General features: G+C 41.7%; 1 protein-coding gene across 1 annotated transcript; it reads right to left on the bottom strand.

Moving 5' to 3' along the window:
- Nucleotides 1–30: 30 nt before the first annotated feature.
- Nucleotides 31–15298, bottom strand: RPE65 (retinal pigment epithelium-specific protein 65kDa). Its single transcript, XM_015415790.1, has 14 exons — nt 15288–15298; nt 14186–14268; nt 12049–12199; nt 9931–10038; nt 9697–9838; nt 7435–7582; nt 7054–7135; nt 5916–6048; nt 5358–5497; nt 4441–4570; nt 3802–3916; nt 3616–3710; nt 614–725; nt 31–390 (listed from the first exon to the last, which is right to left on the bottom strand). The coding sequence occupies exons 1-14, from the start codon at nt 15296–15298 to the stop codon at nt 239–241; spliced, it is 1602 nt and encodes a 533-aa protein (XP_015271276.1). The 3' UTR covers nt 31–238.
- Between the last annotated feature and the right edge of the window lie 3717 nt (nt 15299–19015).

The raw sequence follows: 19015 nt of genomic DNA, 5'->3' as shown, positions 1-19015 counted from the left end.
AAAACTCTATTAATGAGACACCATGTTGACAGTTTCCAAAAACATTTATGATAGACAAGGTACACAAAATCATGTTTAAATTCTGTGGATTTGCCCTTTTTTGAAGTGTTAGTCTTACTAAAATAATTTTACAAGTCATTGCCCAACAGTGGGAAGACAGCTATTTCTGAGTTCCATTTAGAGCTGCATCCGTTATTCTAAAAGGCAGGTGTTAGTGATGATGGACTCAACGCTGCTATCATGACCTTTTGAACATTCCATGAAAAGTAACTGGAATGTTTATGTCTACTTCGGCCCTGGCGACTTCACTCATGTCCTTTGCGCTCAAGATCAAAAGGTAGGCTGGCTTTGGTCCACTTCCAGGGCTAATGACAATGCTCAAGATAATACCTGAATTTAAAAAAAAAGAATTACCCAGATGAAGAAGCACTAGGACAAATGTCCGCTACTAAAACAGCTTCAAATACAGTTATAAATCAAAAGCATGACAGGTCCATCAGTCAAGTTCTAGTGAGTGCAAACTACATTTCTCTTTGGAATACACCTGGCATTCAGAGACCCTTCCTGACCCACAGGGATAGGAGAGTGTAATGGACTTAAATAAAGACATTACCGTCATCTTCTTCCAGGGCATCTGGTTGAGAAACAAAGATTGGTTCAGAAGGGTATGCATCTGTTTCTTGCCACACCCATGTCTCTTTAGTTTTAACGTTCATCTTACAAAGCTGACAAAAATAAAGGGAAATTATTATTGAAGTTAATTGGAAGTTAACACAGGCTAATCAGACAGAAACCTGCATTACTACCTCTATTGATATTGCAAAGTCACTTCAAATAATGTTTATCCATAATTTTCATCATCAGAGTGTGGTATGAAATATTACTGCATGAATACATTTGAATGATAAAGTAACGGTTAGAAGCCACTTTGTGCTTTACTACATTGAAAGCAATTACGAGAACTGAGCCTGATTTAACATTATCCTTTCTTGTTGTTGGTATTATTGATAGCCTTGTTCTGAGAAGAAATGGTAGCTTATCTGTTGGCTAGAATTGAGAAAATACAGAGCAGCAGACAAATCTGGATATATACTCATTGTACTGCATGCTCTGGATCTGGATATACATGCCTTGTGCTGCATATATAACCGGCATTGTACTGCATTCTCATAAACTGATATCTATGCTACTTTGAAATGGTATTGATTACCTTTATTTTATGAATATTTTTTTAAAAAATGCTTATTTGGGCTTTTATATACACATGTATTTAGGTAGGCCAGGATTGGAATAAATATCAAAGTATATTTCAAATTTGAGTTAAACCACATTGCTTTTTGATTAGTCTTTAATTGAAACCAACTTGATTATTCAAATTTATTTATTTATATTTAAATTTATATACCACACCTCCCCGTCACACCTCAGGGCAGCTAACAGCATGCTTTTAAATACATTAAAATCCCAGTATATATAATAAAATAATATTAAATTGCGATTACAATATAAAACACATAACTATAGTACAAGATGGTGTCATTCTATCATTGTTTGAGTGGCCGCCTCCAGGCTCCTGCCAGGCTGTTAATCATCTGGCTGGTGGTAATGTTGATGTTATGGCCAGGTTGGTGGTGATGTCAATGTTAGGGCCAGGGCCATGATGTCAAGATGGCCCCTACTTGAAAGCCTGGCAGAAGAGCTCCGTCTTACAGGCCCTGTGGAACTGCAGAAGGTTCCGCAGGGCCCTGATGTCGTCCAGGAGCTCATTCCACCAGTGTGGGGCTGCCACTGAAAAGGCCCTGGCCCTCGTTGTAGCCAACCTGGCCTCTTCCGGGCCCAGAAGGGCCAGGCCATTTTGGGATCCAGATCTTAATGCTCTCTGGGGCACATGTGGGGAAAGGCGGTCCCTTAGGTCCCCAACCACATAGGGCTCCCCACTCCTCCACTTGCACCTGCTGATGTGACCTTGGGTCAGTCACAAGTTCTGGCACAGCTGTCCTTGAAAAAGAGCAGTTTGTGTCAGAGTTCTCTCAGCCCCACCCACCTCACAGGGTGTCTGTTGTGGGGAGGGTAAGGGAAAGGAGTTTGTAAGCCGCTCTGAGACTCCAAGTGAAGGGCGGGGTATAAATCCAATCTCTTCTTCTTCTTCTTAAAGGTAAGAACCAGCATCTTGAACCGTATCCGGTATGCTATAGACAGCTAGTGCAGTGCTTTTAGGGTGGGCTGGATGTGTTCCCGCACAGGAAGACACAGCAACAGCCTCGCTGCTGCATTCTGCACCAGCTGCAGCTTCTGGATTTGAGACAAGGGCAGCCCCATGTAGAGAGCATTACAGTAATCCAATCTTGAGGTGACCATTGCATGGATCACTGTCGTCAGGTCATTGCGTTCAAGGAAGGGAACCAACTGCTTAATCAGCCATAGATGGTAAAAGGCAGACTTTGTAGTGGCTGCTACCTGGGCCTCCATCATTAAATAGGTGTCCAGGAGCACTCCCAAACTCCTAACCTCCGGCGCTGGCACCAACGGCGCCCCATTGAAGATCGGGAGAGGGATCCCTAACCTTGGCCCGCTCCGACTCAGGCACAGGACCTCCATCTTCATCGGATTCAATTTCAGTCGACTCAGTCTAAGCCAAACAGCCAAGGCTTTCAACACCAGATCCAGATCTCCCGGATTAGATTCTGACTGGCCTTCCAACAACAGATAGAGCTGGGTGTCATCAGCATATTGGTGACAGCCCAGTCCTTGTCTCCAGGCAATCTAGGCAAGAGGGCGCATGTAGATGTTAAAGAGCATTGGGGAAAACACTGCTCCTTAGGGCACTCCGCAAATTAGTGGGTGCTTTCCGGATAGCTGTTCCCCAACTGCCACCCTCTGTCCCCAACCCTGAAGAAACGAGGAGAGCCACTGCAAGGCAAGCCCCTGAATCCCGGTGTCGGCGAGGCAGTGGATCAGTAGTTGATGGTCGACTGTGTCGAACGTTGCCGACAGGTCTAACAACATCAACACCGCCGTACCGCCTCGATCTAGATGCCTCTGGAGAACATCTGTGAGGGGGACCAGGACCGTCTCTGTCCCGTGGCCTGGTCAGAAGCCGGACTGGAAGGGGTCTAATATGGAGGCGTCATCCAAAAAACCCTGCAACTGATTCACCACCGCCTTCTCGATTGATTTGCCCAAGTAGGGCAAGTTGGATACCGGCCGATAATTAGTCAATTCAGCCGGACCTGATGATGGCTTTTTTAGGAGGGGGCGGACCACTGCCTCCTTTAGGGCACTAGGGAACAGTCCCTCCATGAGGGACTTGTTGATGATCTCCCTTAGTGCCCCTCGCAGCCCATCACGGCCTGCTTTAATTAGCCATGATGGGCACGGATCGAGGCTACAGGTGGTTGGGCAAACCAATGAGTAATTTGTCAACCTCCTCTAGGCTGAATGGATCGAAATAATCCAGAACTTGCTGCTGGGTATTGGTGGAGAGAAAGCAGGTACGAAAAACTGTTCTTTGAACATCTATATCAGTGCTAGTCCTGGCCATGGGAATGATTGTGGATTTTCATTTTGCATGGAGCAAAAGTTTGTCCAGTGCAGACATTAGCACATATTGCTTACCCTGTCTGGAACAAAGTGATTCAGTCCAAGTCCGTATGCATATGTGTAGGGTTTCCCTGAATACTTTGTGTAGTTTATTTGTGGAAACTCAAAAGCTATAAAACAAGAGACACATTTATAGACATTTTTTGAATCATTCGCATTTACTAAGCTATTTCTGTTGCCTGTGGCTGAGGTTGATCTTACCTTGACGAGGTCCTGAAAAAATGACTTCTGGTTCCAGCCAGATTGTTTCATCAGTGCGCAGTATGGCAGTAGCAGTTGTGTTAGGCAGTGTGATTAAATTTTTGCCTGTGTCAGCCTGAGACAATGAAAGAGGCAGGAAATACTAAAGCTTCCAGTGCTATACTTCCTTCCAGTATTTTACACTGTTCCTCACCATTGCACCATTCTCCTAATGTTCTTCCACTGCTGAAGTAACCAGAAACCATGACCACACTGTGGCTAAATTCACACCGTGAACAAAGCAGAGGCTTGTTTATAAATGAACATGAAGCTGGCTTGTTGCCATGCTCCCTCATCCTCCCCACCCTCCAGAATGCAACTGAAACCTTCGTGGTCGTCAGCCAAACTCCTTTTTGCTACAACATCTGATTTTGGGCTTGTGGATCTGTTGGAGGTTCCTTCTCCACGAGCTAGGATTTCAAGCTAGGGGGACTTCCTGATTCATGACTCAGCCTGCATGCCAAACCAGTTCTCAAATATTTCCCATCAAAGATAATAGAACATTAGAAGAAGTCTGAATTTAGACCATTCATACGGAGTTTTCAAAAGTTAGTCAGGCCTTGATATTCTCAGAGAAATGAACCTATAACTGACAGTTACCTTTTCAATATTTAGGGGAAGGACATAACGCCGAACTTCAGGTTGAGGAGCTTTTTGTGCATTTTTCTTCACTTCATCCCAGTTCTCCCGTAAATTGGCTAAATATAAGTAATTGTAAACAAACTCATACCTGTACAAAGACATTATTAACATTAAGATCAGCTTTATTTTTTTGAAAAATTATCACAGCTCCTATGACAAAGAAGTAGACGTCTATAGTAGAACAGTCAAATGTCTGGCTCTCTGACAGTGTTCTAAATTTAATAGCATGAGGTTAAACCTAAATATGTTGCCGGATTAGATTAAGACTCCTTAGGTTGCACTCTTAAACACAGTGATCTGGAAATGAGGACTCAACTAGCCAACTTTTCTAGAGACCTATGAATGGATTTTTTAAAGTGGCAGCTGCTGCTGCTGCCATTTGTGCTGTATGCTTTCACTGCTGCCATTTGCACTGTATGCTTTCAGCAGCTCTGTGTGACCTTGAATTCCAGTCAAATAACTGGTTTTTAATCCTAAACACAAAGTGTCCATTCAGCCATCCCTTTGTCAAAGTGAGATTATTCCTCAGTATTATAAAATAAAGTTGCCCTTAGGAGTGATCTTCACGCACTGAGTGGAAAGATTACTCTCATGATTGGATCTTCCTTTAAACTGGCTTCTCTTTGTAATATCCCCCCCCCCATTCTATTGTTTGCATCCTTCAATATGTATTTCAGCAGCCTCATGGACATATACTTCATGCATCTGATGAAGTGTGCTCTGACTCATCAGTTCTTATGCTGGAATAAATTTTGTTGATCTTTAAAGCAAATAAATTCTGTAAATAAATTGCCACTTGAATCCTGTGGTTTTTTAGGTTCTGTTTGGACCCCTTCAGAGCTTTGAATGCAGCAGTCTCAGTGCCAGTATCTTACCCCTTCCATGTGCATAGGTCAACAACCAAAAATCCATTATCTTCATAAGTATTAATATGATGAAAGAGGTTAAATGGTGATGTCCTGTATTTGATGTTGAGGTATTTCCCTATTTTTTTGTCAGCTACATGCATCCAGACCTAAAAATATAATAGTTACACTGTTCACCTTTGTAAAACAAATAGGCTACTGCTATATGTACTTCTATATTCTTTTTAACAATGGTGGCAGGTAGATGCTAGATTGATATCCAGCCGAAACAACAGGACCTGTGTTACTTTTGCCTAGTGGGCCTCACTTTCCCTAGAGATTCACCTTCTACATTTATTTATTAATCACCTCAGTGCCATGTGACTTTTTGGAACTGAGGTTTTATTTTTATTTATTTGCTGAGGTTTAGTACAGGAAGTTAAAAAACTTACATTTATATTGCTGTTGATTGAGATCCTTTAACATGTTTTAGAGGATGCTGAAGTAGTTGTTTTTTAAATGTTCTGAGATCTTGGTTAAAAAAGCAGTATAAAAGTATGAAAAATAAATATGAACAACTTCACTTACACCCATGCTTTCATTAGACTCAAAGCAGTCCATGTAGTTGGCTCCCCAGAGACTCCAGGAAGAAAGAAACTTCAGCAGGTTGATTTTCACAGGTGTTTCAACAAACACGATGTAATTAGGAGTCAGCCCAAAACTGTTCAGGTACATAATTGAGGATGGTACATATTAGATAACAATGTTTTTTATATGTATGAAAGTGACAGTATACAATAGCGACAGTATACAAAATTCAGCTGTGGGTTTTTGGATCATTGCCCATTTCTTTTGCTTTTCTATTCTCGTTGCTGGTTTCATGGTTTTCCTGTCAACATGGAATGGTTTATCAACATGTCCATTCTTTTGCATTTGGGACAAAGATTTTTCTAAAAATGCCTATTTTAAAATAGATTGATGATATGAAGGCCAATAGCACATTTTTATTCCAGATGGGTAGTCATGTGTGTCTTTTGCAGCAAAGTAAAACAGGAGTCCATGGGTACTTTAGAGGCTAACAAACTTTATTCCAGCCTAAGCTTTCATGAGGCTTACTTCATCAGATGAATGAAGTATACATCCATAGGAATGATGAATTTATATTAAAGGCTGTAAACAACAGTAGGTGACATTACAAAGAGAGGCTAGTTTAAAACAAGATCCAACTATGCCCTAAGATTAAAATATTCACCCACTGGTTTCAGAATGTGCAGTTTTTCATGTCAGATTTTGAACCATTTGTTCTTCTAAGTATGGATTTACCTTTCCACCCCAATGTAGAGAACAGAAGGGCATTCTTGATACACACTGGCAGATACTGCATTGGAGGATGAGCAACCAAATAAGACCAGGATGGTGAAGCTGATGTTATTAGGTTCTGTGACTGTGTTGCATAAGTGTATGTGAGGACATAATTGCAAATATGCCAACATTCGTAGAGTAATCTTATTTTAGCCTGTCTGTCCACAGTTGGGAGTGGTCCTCACCCACTCTGAGTGGACTAATGACCCATTTGATTGGATCTCGTTTTAAACTAGCCTCTCTTTTACACCTCAGCCTCTAAAGTACCACTGGAATCTTGTTACAGTTTATTTTTACTACAGTTTTGTGTAGATCTAACTAGCCATCTTTAATATAATTTATTTGTATAACATTTAGAATTTACCTGTGAACATAAGATGGCTTGAATCTGTCACTGCAAGGAAATTGTACAACCACTTCACATTTGGTAATTGGGTCTTGTTTGTCTGAAAAAAGACTGAATGTAAGGGCATAATCCATCGAAGGAATTTCTCTTGCACAAGCTAGTCAGTGATAACTGTCTACAAGAACACCTGTTTTGTCTTCAACCCAAGCATGGGTTCTTATAATTAATTCATTGTTTTAAAAAAACCTTTGAAAATTTCAACCGATATGTAAGATATGGCAACACTATCACCTAAAAAGTCAAAAGTACAACAAGGATAGCACATTTAACTGGCAAATGGAAAAATAAATATGCCTTTATGTTCTGAAATATTTTGGTGTTCTTTGGAAATGAACAGACCTGCTTTCAGGGGAGGAATCCGCACAATATTGTAGGCAAGTGAAAAATTCTTTCCAAAACAGTTGCCAATATTGTAAACTGTCCCATCATTTTCAATGTGAGGATGTGCTGTTACCCCATTGACTGAAATGTATTTGCTGACATCCACCTAAGGAATGAATCAAAGAGTTGACTTGGTTGGGGAAAATCCATACTCAGTCAGGAGAAACTGCTTATTGTAGTACATTTGGTTCATTTTGTGATACCCTGTACATTATTATGTAATTCCTTTCATAAGTCATAATACTTAAACTGAGCAACTAACTTCTGAATTACCGCAGGCATGCTTCCTTAGATTTATTGGGGAAATCATCTGAGTTAAATGGAAGTCTTCTCTTAGACATTAAGGTGAGCAGGATTTACTATGATTAACCTCCTAGATAACTAGTCACTATCTAGCAATCACAAATTAATACTTTTAGACAGTACTGTGTGGTTGAAATAGTTGCTAGAAGGTTAAGGGAAAATAAATATGGTTAACTACAATGGCTTCTTTAGAGGGGTAATGGGAAAATATGGCTTATTTAAAGTTGTTTTTACCCAGTGGGAAATGTTTTGTGGGTAATGACATTATACATGAATAGTCTCTTTGTCACACAATCTATAGAAACATACCAATGTGCAGGAGAAATGTTAGTCTTTGGAATTAGCAAGTAAATTTTCAAAGTAACCAACAAAGAATATATAAGGACAAGTTTTTAAAGCTAGTTCAATTATCCTAACCTGGTAATTTAGATTGGTTTATTTGGGTCTGAGCAGGCATGTATGCCATGAGAGCATGCACAAATTAGAGTATTCTTCAGGAGGGATGAAGGCAGTGGCAGAGAGTCTTCAGAGCCCTATGAAGTGGCTTTGATAATTGTCAGTATATGACAATCCTGTCTTTCAGCTGACAAGAGGTCGTTTGCTATTGTTTATAAAGAAGGTCATGATGGCACCAATCGGATTTGCATGAATATTCTTCTGCACCCTCTCTCCAATTCTGTATGTATCTTTCCTTTCAGTCCCATTTTCACAGCCCAACTATCCTTTTTTTATGAGGTCCCTTGTATAGAAGCACTATTTGCCCTTGTATAGAAGCAAAAATGCATAACTGTTGCTTTGTTTTCCGTGTCGGAGGATATGCAGCTTTATTTCAATACAGCCACATATTACCCAGAGTTTTGTCAATGTTTAGGGAAATTGCACTGTATTTATTTTGCCACAAATATATGATATATATTGGCTTCTCAAAATATGCTCTTGGTAAAATAACCAGTATGTATGCAACATAAGACTATGTTCATACATTTTCTTAAGCAGTGTTTATCTCCTTGTATGAAAAATGGCATGGAAGAAAGAGCTCTGAAAGAGTTCTTGTCAGGACCAGCATCAACATACCCTGAGGTGGGGCAGCTGCCAGAGCCCAAGGCTTCTGGCAGGGCCCACTGCTGCTGACCCCCCCACCTACTCAGTTACTAATGCTCCACCACCTGTGGTCCCAACTGCAAGCACTGTGCAGTGCCACCAGGGAAATCATGGGTTGTGTAGACAGCTGTGATCATGGGCAGTGGAAGGTCTTGCGAGTGGGCGTGATCATGGGCAGTGGAAGGTCTTGCGAGTGGGCGGGGGAAGGACACAGAGGCACATGGGAAGCAGGAGGGTGGGCAGAAGGGAAGGAGAGTGATCAGGGGCCTGATGGTGGGCAGAGAAGGGGAGAGGGCCCCAGGAATTCTCTGACCCACGACCCCAGAATCTGCTTTTAATAACTTCATTGTCATTAATAATTAGTCTCTTAATTGTCCTTGTCTCCAATACCACTTCTCAGAAATTCTGCATCTCTCACATTTATAACAAATTCTGTAAAATTACCAATCTCTCTGCTGACAATTCATCTAAATACTAATAGGTCCAATCTACTGTCTCACAATCAATACTGTTACAAGTGTCCCATAAGTTCTAGTAGCTGGGCAGACCAGCACTGGGCCAGTGCATTCTGAGAAAATGTTTTTGGTAGAACATTTGGTGCAGGAGGCCAACATTTGAATTTGAATTAAATTCAATCAGAAGATATGGCTTGGCTTCTGCCACAGACCTCATATTCAAGCAGACCATTCTTTAGGCAAAGCATTTCACATCATTATGCTCTTCCTACATATTTGTTATATATTCATAGCATGAGTCACCAATGTTGTTAATTTCTATTTCTTATTAATCTCTGGCTTTTATCTATTAACATTTTACCTTTTTAATTGTTTCCAAATTCTCTGGGTTAATTCTGGTTATGAAGTTGGTTTCAGTACAAACATAAAAATCTTCACCCACAGGGTACACATTCACCAGAGCATTGTCAGTGATCTCTACACCTTTGAAGTATGAAAAAAACCTGGCAAAGACATTCAACAAGGAAATAAGATTTTTCTCCCCCTCCTGAACTACGTAGTGGAAAAATTAGTTTAACAATATACTTTTTGTTACCTGGAAAATATATTCTTGCATGGATCTGGGTAAGCATATGTGCCAAATTCTGTTATTACGATTCTTTTTTCTGTCATTGCTCTTACATAGGCATCAGTCCGGACAAACCTATGAAGAAAACAAGCGCCTAAGAGCTATAAATATATGCTGTAGGTCCTGATCAATTGTTAATTGCTGCAACATGGTGGCTACTTCCTTCAGGCTGCTCATACACCAATTTTGGCTAATGTAGGCAACTTCTGCCCATATGGCTAGGGTAGATCATGTGATGATTTTGTTGTTATTCTGTGTTGTTATTCTTTGATATGGGAACACACAAGACACATGAACAGAGACCATGACATGATCATTCACACCAGTAATGTATCATCTTCCTTATAAAAGCAACACTGGCATAAGGCCTTGGGTTTCTGAAATACTGTAGCAATGCAGAAAGGAAATAACCTCAGAAGTGGCCTTAAGTATGTCACTGGTGTGGAATCAGATAGAGATGGCTCTGTTAGAAGAAGAAGAAGAAGAAGAAGAAGAGATTGGATTTATACCCCGCCCTTCACTTGGAGTCTCAGAGCGGCTTACAAACTCCTTTCCCTTCCCCTCCCCACAACAGACACCCTGTGAAGTGGGTGGGGCTGAGAGAGCTCTGACACAAACTGCTCTTTTTCAAGGACAGCTGTGCCAGAGCTTGTGACTGACCCAAGGTCACATCAGCAGGTGCAAGTGGAGGAGTGGGGAATCAAACCCGGTTCTCCCAGATTAGAGTTTGTACACTTAACCACTACACCAAACTGGCTATTAGCTTTAGCTGATAACCTCTGTCTGAGTGTAGGCAAAGGTTATGTCTCCTTATAGTTCTTATTGGATTTATCTGCAGCCTTTGATACAGTAGATCATGCCATCATGTTGAGAAAGAAGTAGGTATTGGTATGGGCACTGAACTGGTTCAAATTCAAAGGGCTGCTATTGGAAACCAGTTATCCTCAGTATGGGGCTTATCCTGTGGTGTTCTGCAGAGTGCAGTTCTACCCCCCCCCCCCCATGCCTTTTTTTTTTGGCCCCCCGAAGGGGAATTTTTTTTTTTTTTTTTGCATTTTCTACACACTACAATTATGGGATGGGGGAAGGGATATTAATACCCTAACACTAATACTATGGGTGATGGGTAAAGGAGCTCTAATACATATATCTACTTGATAGGGATATATGTATTACTAACCCCCCCATGCCTTTCAATCCCTATGTAAAGCCCTTAGGGCAAATCATTTGTGGTTTTGGGGCTGGTTGCCATCCATATCCTGACAATACCCAGCATATTGATGACAATGATATATCCTTGTGCAAATCTCCTGATGATGTGATAGAGGTCCCGAATAGCTGCCTGGCTGTTGTACTTAACTGGCTAAGAGTAAACAAATTGAAATTAAAGCATGAAAAGACAGAGGTAATGACAGTTTGGAAGGTGGATATTTTGAAGGATGTCATGCTCCCCACTATTGGTGGAATTCATCTTATTTCTATAATCCTAATTCTATTTCATTGTTTATTGAATGTCCCATCCTGTTAAATTGTACTGACTCACTCTGTGTAATCCACCTTGAATCCCAGTGAGAAAGACAACCTATAAATAAAATACATAACCATGCAGTACATCCTAACCATATGGGTGGAAGTTATCTGTGTCCTCAGAAATTGCATGGGAACAGCCGTGGGATAGCAACAGTCATGTCACTGCCAGCCCTAGAGTGGAAGAGGCACCACAGCGAGAAACAAAGATAAGGCGTGGGAAAGGGAGAGGGAGTTGCACAAGAGTAAGTAATCCCATCCATAAATACTGAAAGCTACATCCAAAGCATCCTTGTTGCATGGTCTTCAGCAGGAATTATCTACTGCTTATATGGCATTTGTTTAACATGCTTTACAATACTTTGTTCAAAAACACTAAAATAGATTCTGGATTTACGGAAGTGGACAAAACTTAACATTAATTTTTAACTGAATTATTGTAAAGACAAGTTTGATTTAAATTGCTGAGGGTGCCTGAGTAGCTGAAAGGTACCATCTTGTCATTCATTGGCAGCACTGGAGATTATGAAGTTCACCATTTGCTTGCTGAACACGGACCTCCTGTAATAAGTGACATGGCCCTCCTTGAAGTCAAACTTGTGAAGCAGTGCTTGCCCATCAAACAGATGATAAAATGGTTCTGAGCCAACTTCAAATAATCCAGGTCCACATCTGAGGAGACTGCCTTTGAGCCAAACTGGAATCCTGCCTATTGTAAAGGGAGCAAAAAGAAAAGTTTCTCCTATAAAACGTTTCAGAAATAATAGACGTTGGAGTTGTGCTGTCTGAAATAAGTACATTCTTTAAGGTTGGGTGTCAAACATCTGGCCCATCCAGGGCTCTTACCTGGCCCACAAGCAACTGGTCATTACCTTTATTGCCAGAAGACAGAGGCTGTGCATTATAGAATCATAGAATGTTAGAGTTGGAAGGGACCTTGCAGGTCATCTAGTCCAACCCCCTGCACTCTGTAGGAGCATCGTTGAAAGATAGCCCTACATACCTACAACATTCCCGAAAGATGGTCGTCCAGCCTCTGCTTGAAAACATCCAGCGAAGGAGCATCCACCACCTCCCGAGGCAGACTGTTCCACTGCTCAACCACTCTTACAGTTAGGATGTTTCTCCTGATATTTAGCCGGTAATGACTCCCTTTTAATTTCCACCCATTAGATCTAGTCTTGCAATCCGGAGCAAGAGAGAAGTGATCCGCTCCATCTTCTACATGGCAGCCCTTCAAATACTTGAAGACTGCAATCATGTCCCCTCTAAGCCTTCTCTTTCCCAGGCTAAACATACCCAACTCTTTCAGCCTTTCCTCATAAGACTTGGATTCCAACCCTCTCACCATCCTGGTTGCTCTCTTGTGGACACACCCTTTATACTGTCCCAGTGCTAATGTGTAATGGGCAGTTGAAATGGGAGGGTGGGCATCATGGTAGGGATATTATAAGAAACCTAATGTTTTAAGCATGTTTGTATTTTGAGCACACATAGCTCAGCCCGACAAAGTGATGTTTATGTCAGATCCAGCCCTCATAACAAATGAGTTCAACACCTTTGCTTTAAGGATCTACAAGATACATCAAGTGGGGTGGGGTATGTCACTGTGGGGGGGGGGATGTGCTGGCCGCTCCCCACCTGAGCATGTTAACAACAGTAGTAGAACAAGACGTGAAGCTGAAAGAGGATTAATCATCTTCCCCTTCCATCATCATCCTGTCCCCAGTCATTTATCCCAGCTGCTGTTAATATGATCTGAGTAACCTGTGGACCTATTTCTGTCCCCTTCATCCTTTCATGCTAAAACAACAGAGGACTGTGGGACATGAATAAGACTATTAGCTCTGGCATTATGCAGGACTCGGTGTTGGCAAAGGGAGATTTTCAGTTTTCTGCCACAGGCACAAAATGTCTTGGGCTGTCTCTGGGAAGGGAGGAAGCTGAGATAAGAGCTTCTCCACAGACTGCTCCACAGACTGCTAGCTGCTTACTGTAAGATCCAGTGGTTTTCATAAATGATACCAAGACTTGAACTAAATCAGTGTAATTGGTATTACATAGAGAGTTTATTTAGTTTTCCATTTTGGAAAAACTAGTGAATTCCCACATTGGAAAGTAAGGGATTAAGAGAGGGGGGACTTGAACTTGAGATTTTTTGACAATATAATGAACATCCATCAAACAGCACTCCAAATGACCAACTTTTCACACCTAAGCACATTTATATGATACTTAGGAATTGCTTCCTAAGATGCTTCTGAAGTTATAAAAGTAAACCTTGTAGCTGGTGTAACATTCTGGGGGAGTTTGCTCAGGTAAACATCTGAATACCAGAATATTATCCAAATGTCACCTGGTGTGTGTGTGTGTGTTAAAGGTCTGGTGCTATGGGTGACATTTGAAAGATGATATTCCTAGTAACTTATTGCTTAAGCAATAAAACTGAGCACAGGATTCCAGTTTGAGTTAACACAGAAATTAATACTGTGTTAGAATATGAGTGGGGTTTGTATAACTGCTAATTTTTTAAGAGCCAGCTTCTATATTAGCCTTTGCATTTATGGCCTGGGTTTTCTCCTTCAAATATCACTAGACCTCTGAGACAAACTCTACCTTCCTTATCTCAGTGAACAGAATGCAGCTCTTGAAGGCAAGTAAGGGTTAAAAAAGAAAATATTAGCAAATCACTCACCTGTAATATGAGCAGTTATTGGTGAGGACAGTTCCTCTACAGTCTCAAAAAGTTTCTTGTATCCACCAGCTGGGTGCTCAACTCTGAAAGGTGTTAAGGGACACACATTGGAATAGTTGGGAGGAGAGAAGACTAGAGTAAGCTTTAAGCTGGCCAAAAATTGTATTGACTTAATACAAAATCAGGAACTTGAAGACAGACAGTGCATTTCTAAGCATGTACATTCAGAAGTAAATTCCACTGACTTCAGTGGGCCTCCCTATTAAAGGTTTTTAGGATTTTAGCCAGAATTATCATCTTATTCCAACTGCTTGGAAGCAATTATAAGATCATCTTTTTCAGCCAAAAACAATCAGTTGTGTTTCCAGAGATGGGCTGCATGTTTACTGACCATAACCAACATTAGTCAAAGGAAAAACCAATAGCCTCACACAGTCCTTCCATCAAGTTCAGTCTGTGTTTACCCATGATCAAATCACATTATGTTAGAACTAAATATACATATTAGCCATCTTCACAAGTTCCAGTCTCCAGGAAGACTGCGGTCATCACAATCTGAACCCTCAAACAGAAAATGCCCTCCTTATTGTGATCCCAAGCAAATTGGTCACAACAATTCAAAGACCAATGTATCCAGTGGAGCCTTGAACAAAGACTTCTTGAATAACAACTCCCTATGCCACACAGCAAAGCACTTTGAATGCCAGAGTGTTTCAAAAGTGGTGTGTGAAATGGGCATAATGTGCTCCTGTTCAAAGAACAACGAAGCATCACACTGAACATACGTACATCTTGAGAGCACTTGAATGAGCTCACTGGCCACTATGTGATCATTCAATGGGACCTATTTAAGAGCTAAGAAAAAGGGAGAGCTGGTTGCAGTTCTAAGAGTATCCATTACTAACTGCCTTCTCAGGTTTGGTGTTCTCCCCCTAAAATTCTGAGAATTCTCATCACAATCTTGTACAAGTCACAAGCAGCCTGTGAAGATGCAGTCCTCTTTTCTTCTGAAAAATTAGCCAACTGCAATAAATAGGTGTCACTGGTACCTTTTGTTAGTTGGTATTTAATCTGTCCTGAGAAAAGCCTAGAGGATACTCACTGGCTGTACATGTCCTCAGTAAGATTGGAACTTTCCTGAGCCAAGTGTAGATTACAGCAGTTGGAGATGTGGACTGGGTATTTATATGAATGCTAGGTGTTCCTGAAGGGATCGATGGCTTTAAGAAAACATAGAAGCCAATCAGCTTGCTCCCAGTAAACAGAAGCATCTTTCACCACTCAAATTCTCCTGAAGCTTTACGAGATTTTGTCCTGCTGTTCAAAGGTCTTTGAATGTTTTCCAGAGACCTAAATCCTCAAGCAGAAATGGATTACAAAGAAACAAGGACAAGGAAAGCAGACTATAGTCACACAGCCTGTAACGTGCTTGCTCCTTGGCACCAACAATTACCCAGTGCCCAAATTTCCAGTTTAGAGAAACTGTCATTGGGCATACTGCTGGCTCCAAATTTGTATAAGTCTTCTCCATGTATCATGAATGAAGGATTACACACTGCTTTCTCTTCTCTGGAGAGGCTCTGATAAACATGACAAGCAGAAGGCTTCAGCAAGGAAGTACAGCAATTGTTAATTTATCTGAAGGCATGTGCCTTAGAACTATAACTTCGGCTTACAGCAGATCTGTTTGTGACTGATAACTTGTGCTAGTTTTGTGATCATTGAAAGAACTCTTTGTGTATCAACTTTTTATTTCTCAAGTTTTCAGAAATGTGCCTAGGGAGTACATAACACAGAACATGGCATAATTTAACCAAACCATTAGTGGAAAGGGCATACAGTCTTTAGATTTATACAGAACTTATAATCAGGTAGTCAGGTTACTCCAAAAACAAATACTTAACTTTACTCCCACTTCTAAATGTATCAACTTACAATTAAACCCCACTAATTTTAATGGACTTCTTGGATCACAGCCTTATTCTCCTAAGCCCTAAATATTATCAGATGTTGTATTCAATACTTTAGCCAGCAGCAGTCACGAGGTGCTTTTAAGCTTGTCTGCTTAACTAATATGTCAGATAAATTTTAATGTATGTAACTTGTTAATGATAGGTGTGAAGATAAATGCCTTTTTTTCCTGGAAAGTTCAAAATCAGCCAAACCTCCTCTTTGTGTCTTAAAGGTTTATTTTCTTTGGATGGGCAGAGACAGGAAAGCTGGGGAGAGTCAGTTCATTTGCATTCCAGACATATCTTAGCTCACCTTCATACAAATGCTATCTATCAAGAGAGATAATGGGTGGGTCCAACTCTCCCCCTTCCTCCAAGCAGGGAACAGAGATTTAGAGGACTGAAATGCTAGAGGTACTTCAGGAAGAATCTCCAGGAAGAAATGTCAGTGGGAGGGGAAAGGGAGAAGATAAAACTCCCGGATGCAGGGAGAAGTTCTCTTTGGGTGTTGAGTCCATCAGAGCATACTGGCCTGGAGAGCTACAGAATACTGCAAGTAATGGTAACTAGAGATTTGTAACTTCCTAAGCTAAAGGAGCCTAGCCTATTTTAACATCTGATGTATAGATGTATACATCTGCATGTATAGAGAGAGGGACAGAGGAATTGTGTTTTCATTTCTTTTGGATTCCCTTGCTCACTGTGGTGTTGTGCTAAAAGTATGCTTATGAACATGTTATTTTAAATAAATACTTTATAACTCTGGATGCTTGTAGTAGTTCTCTGTACCACAGACCTCCACTGTTCCAGACACACCATTTTAAAAGAAACACCGGGGAGAGGCAGGCAGTTGGCAAGTGGCTATTCCTCCAGGGGCACACAAGGCAGTAAACTGTCTCCATGGTGACCAGCTGTGGAGAGTAGGCTTGGTCTCAGAACTTGGAAGGGTAGCTGGGAGTCCTGTCCCTCCCAGTGGGCCATTCCTTGTGAAGGTCGGGGTGGGGGGGGTTGAGCTACCCAAGAGAGAAAGAAAAGCCTTTCCAGGTATGGGGAAAACCTTGGAAGGCAGGATGGAACAGGGCATGCAAGCCCAAGCAGGCCCGTTTGGCCACAATAGAGTAAGGCAACTACATATCAGGAATGTAGGAAGAAGGTGAAACAAGGTGAAACAGGAAATAAGGGTCTTTAGGGCCTTCTGATAAACCTCTGATTTGGCATGTATACAACCACCTTGGTTGTTGACTCTACAAAAGCAGGCAAACCTTACAGATCAATGCAGGCAACCATGGCCCAATAGTTATTTGATACAGAAGGCTAAGGTTCTAGGATTTGTTGTCTGTCTAAGATTAATTGTTGCAAAACAGGCCCATTTACATTGTATAACCCAGTGCTGTGTGCATGGCTTTCATCCAAGACACAAGCACTGCTACAGAGAACAAAAATAAGTTATTTTATTGATTATGGAAATGCTGCCCTCCTTGGAATAGAAATTCATAGAGTCACACTGTCACAGATTCTGGGTAAAATGGCACAGTGATCTCCATTATTACAGCATTATAGAAAAAACCAATTTATAATGGAATTTTGCTCATGAAACAAAGCACTGTCAATTTACTTTCCCTCATAGAAACTAGACTGCAATGTTGTCACTTAAGCTGAGACTGAAATCTCACAGCAAATGACAGAGGATGAGTCCCCAATAGTAGGACCATTAAGGGAAATGGAAGCCTACAAGCAAGGGTAGATATTAGGCAGTGTCCTGGGCAAGACAGGGAGAAAGTTGCTGTAGATTTTCTGGGTTTTCAGGAAGAAAGGTTGGAGGGAAACAGGGATAGGTATGGTGAATTGAGGTAATGAATGATCTGAAGACAGTTCTGGAATTTAGAATATACTATAGGCTCAGTGGGAAGGAAGGAAGAATGGTTAAAGAAAACTATAGATTAGGGGCCTGAAAGGCAAGTACCTGAATAAACAGAGTGTAAACACCAGGGGTCATTTCATAGAAAAAGAGCTAGGGGAACTCATTAGCATGACTCATTAGCATATGCCACACCCCCTGACATCACCGGAAGTGTGTCATAAGGCCACACCTCCTGACATCACCGGAAATGTGTCATAAGGCCACACACCCCGCCCCCAACGGTCCCGGCCGCCGGTGCCGGCCTTGCAGCTCCACTGCCGAGCCCCATGAGGGGCCCGGCGGTGGACCTGCAAGGCTGGCGGGAGTGCAAGGAAGCCCCGCGAAGGCCCTCCCTGGCCGAGGCAGGCAGGGGTGGGGAGAGGCAGGGAGGAAGCAACTTACCCTCCCTCTTCTCCTGCCTCCTCCTGGCTGAATGAGGGCCGGAAGCGGGGTGGCCGGAAGCAGGGGGCGGGGCTTCGTCATGTGCCCCGCCCCCCGTACCTCACCCGGGGGAACTGCGTTCCCCCGCGTTCCCCCCCGAAATGACCTCTGGTAAACACACAGAGTTACTGAAATGAAGATCCAAAGGAGGACTGGAATACAACCGCATACAGGGTCTAGAAACGTGTGGTGCAGCATTGGCGAAGAAGTCATGGAAAGGGAACTGAGAAGAAAACAAAAGAGCACAAGATCACGAAGTTTAGAGAATGACAGGGACTTCCTGGTTTCCACCGTCACCGTAGCATTTTTCATTGAACAATAAGGGCCAGTGGGTAGATATCTTGAATGTCTGAATTAACCAACCTGTTCTTTGGCTCAAGGCATTAAGGTCCAGTAAAATTCAATAGTAAACACCTTCTTCAAGATAAAGTACTTATTTTTTAAGTAGTGTCACAAAAATCTATCCCTCCATTTTCAATCTGTGCATTGCAGGGTTCAAGGAGGGATAGAGAGGGAGGTGCTGGAAGGAATTAAACA

Source organism: Gekko japonicus, unplaced genomic scaffold (genome assembly GCF_001447785.1).
Source record: "Gekko japonicus isolate JY-2015 unplaced genomic scaffold, Gekko_japonicus_V1.1 scaffold20, whole genome shotgun sequence".
Lineage (NCBI taxonomy): Eukaryota > Metazoa > Chordata > Lepidosauria > Squamata > Gekkonidae > Gekko > Gekko japonicus.
Note: the sequence above shows the minus strand (reverse complement) of the source record. Positions and strands in the feature narration are given on the sequence as shown.

What these genes read in the sequence shown, in the direction of transcription:
- RPE65 (XM_015415790.1), bottom strand. An exon ending in AATAACTGCTCATATTACAG is followed by an intron (nt 12,200 to 14,185) that starts GTGAGTGATTTG and finishes CCTTTACAATAG; the next exon opens with GCAGGATTCCAGTTTGGCTC. An exon ending in TGCAAGAATATATTTTCCAG is followed by an intron (nt 9,839 to 9,930) that starts GTAACAAAAAGT and finishes TGTCTTTGCCAG; the next exon opens with GTTTTTTTCATACTTCAAAG.